Below are 1,254 nucleotides of genomic sequence, written 5' to 3'. Positions count from 1 at the left end.
GGCCCTGCCATCATCAGCTGGGAGTACATATCAGGCAGGAGTATCATACCCACTGGGGAATGCTACGCCGAGTTTTTCTACAACTGGTATTTCCTGATGACAGCATCTACGCTGGAGTTTTTCACCCCTTTTATCAGTGTCCTGTTTTTCAACCTGAGCATTTACCTGAACATCCAGAAGCGAACCAAAATGCGCCTGGATGTTTTCCAGGAAGTGCACAACCAGTCGTTCACTGAAGAGATGGAAACGAGCCCAGAAGCAAAGCTTTCTTTGAAATGCTGTAAGTGGGAGCAGAAGGAGGCAGCTGAAACCCTCAACCTCTCTAAGAGCAAAGCTCAAGCAACAGCCTCCACTTCCAGCCTGGGTGCCAAACACCTGCTGGCAACCAGCTCAGAGAGCTCTGGGAAATCCAAAAAGAGCTGTAAAAATTCAGCATCCACTCTGTCCTTAGAGAAACGGATGAAGGTTGTGTCCCAGAGCATGGCTCAACGCTTCAGGCTCTCTAGAGACAAGAAAGTGGCCAAATCACTGGCAATCATCGTGGGCATTTTTGGGATTTGCTGGGCACCATACACTCTCCTGATGATCATCCGTGCTGGCTGCCATGGCCACTGCATCTCTGACTACTGGTACGAGACTTCCTTTTGGCTGCTGTGGGTCAACTCAGCTGTCAACCCTGTGCTATACCCTCTCTGCCACTACAGCTTCAGAAGGGCTTTTATTAAACTCCTCTGTCCCAAGAAGCTGAAGATTCAACCCGATGAAGCCCTTCAGAACTGCTGAAAGTGAAGCCAACCCTGTGTGGGAACAAGAAGAGTCTTGGTTTCACACTGTAGTGTTGGTATAGGACTGCAGCTTGGAAGAACTGGGAGCACTGGTCTGGGGCAGGTGAGGAAAGCAGCAGTGATTAATTTATTCTAGTTCATCAACAGTAAAATTCTGCAGCATAGAAGGTTAAAGGTGGGTTTTTTTGACATTAACCACGGGCAGTGAAATCTGTGTCTGCCACTTGCAGGTGCCACAAAAGAGCTTTGCTGCCACCTAGTCAGCCTGAGCAGCACCAGCATTTTGCTAAAATAAAGAAAAATGAAAAACAAAAGCTAACAAAAATAACTATCTAACCTTAAACTCCTGCACTAAACTACAGTTTGGCTGTTTGCTAACCTGATTTTTCCCCATAAATGGGAGTGGTTTTTCCTTGCACTTAAGATATTACACACATGTGATGATACAAAAAGAAAAGAACAAACCTCA

At 46.3% G+C, this 1,254-nt stretch overlaps 1 protein-coding gene across 1 annotated transcript in view; it reads left to right on the top strand.

Moving 5' to 3' along the window:
- HRH3 (histamine receptor H3) overlaps window positions 1-783 on the top strand; it is a gene marked incomplete at its 5' end in the record, with an annotated part of 2,105 nt that extends 1,322 nt beyond the window's left edge. Inside the window, one exon of the mRNA XM_009071139.1 lies at window positions 1-783. This exon is cut by the window's left edge and continues 78 nt beyond it. Within this exon, the coding sequence (XP_009069387.1) occupies window positions 1-783 (783 nt within the window).
- Between the last annotated feature and the right edge of the window lie 471 nt (window positions 784-1,254).

This window comes from Acanthisitta chloris, unplaced genomic scaffold (genome assembly GCF_000695815.1).
Source record: "Acanthisitta chloris isolate BGI_N310 unplaced genomic scaffold, ASM69581v1 scaffold39133, whole genome shotgun sequence".
In the NCBI taxonomy this organism is placed as follows: Eukaryota; Metazoa; Chordata; class Aves; order Passeriformes; family Acanthisittidae; genus Acanthisitta; species Acanthisitta chloris.
The sequence above is the reverse complement of the archived record's forward strand: the minus strand, read 5'-3'. Positions and strand labels throughout refer to the sequence as shown.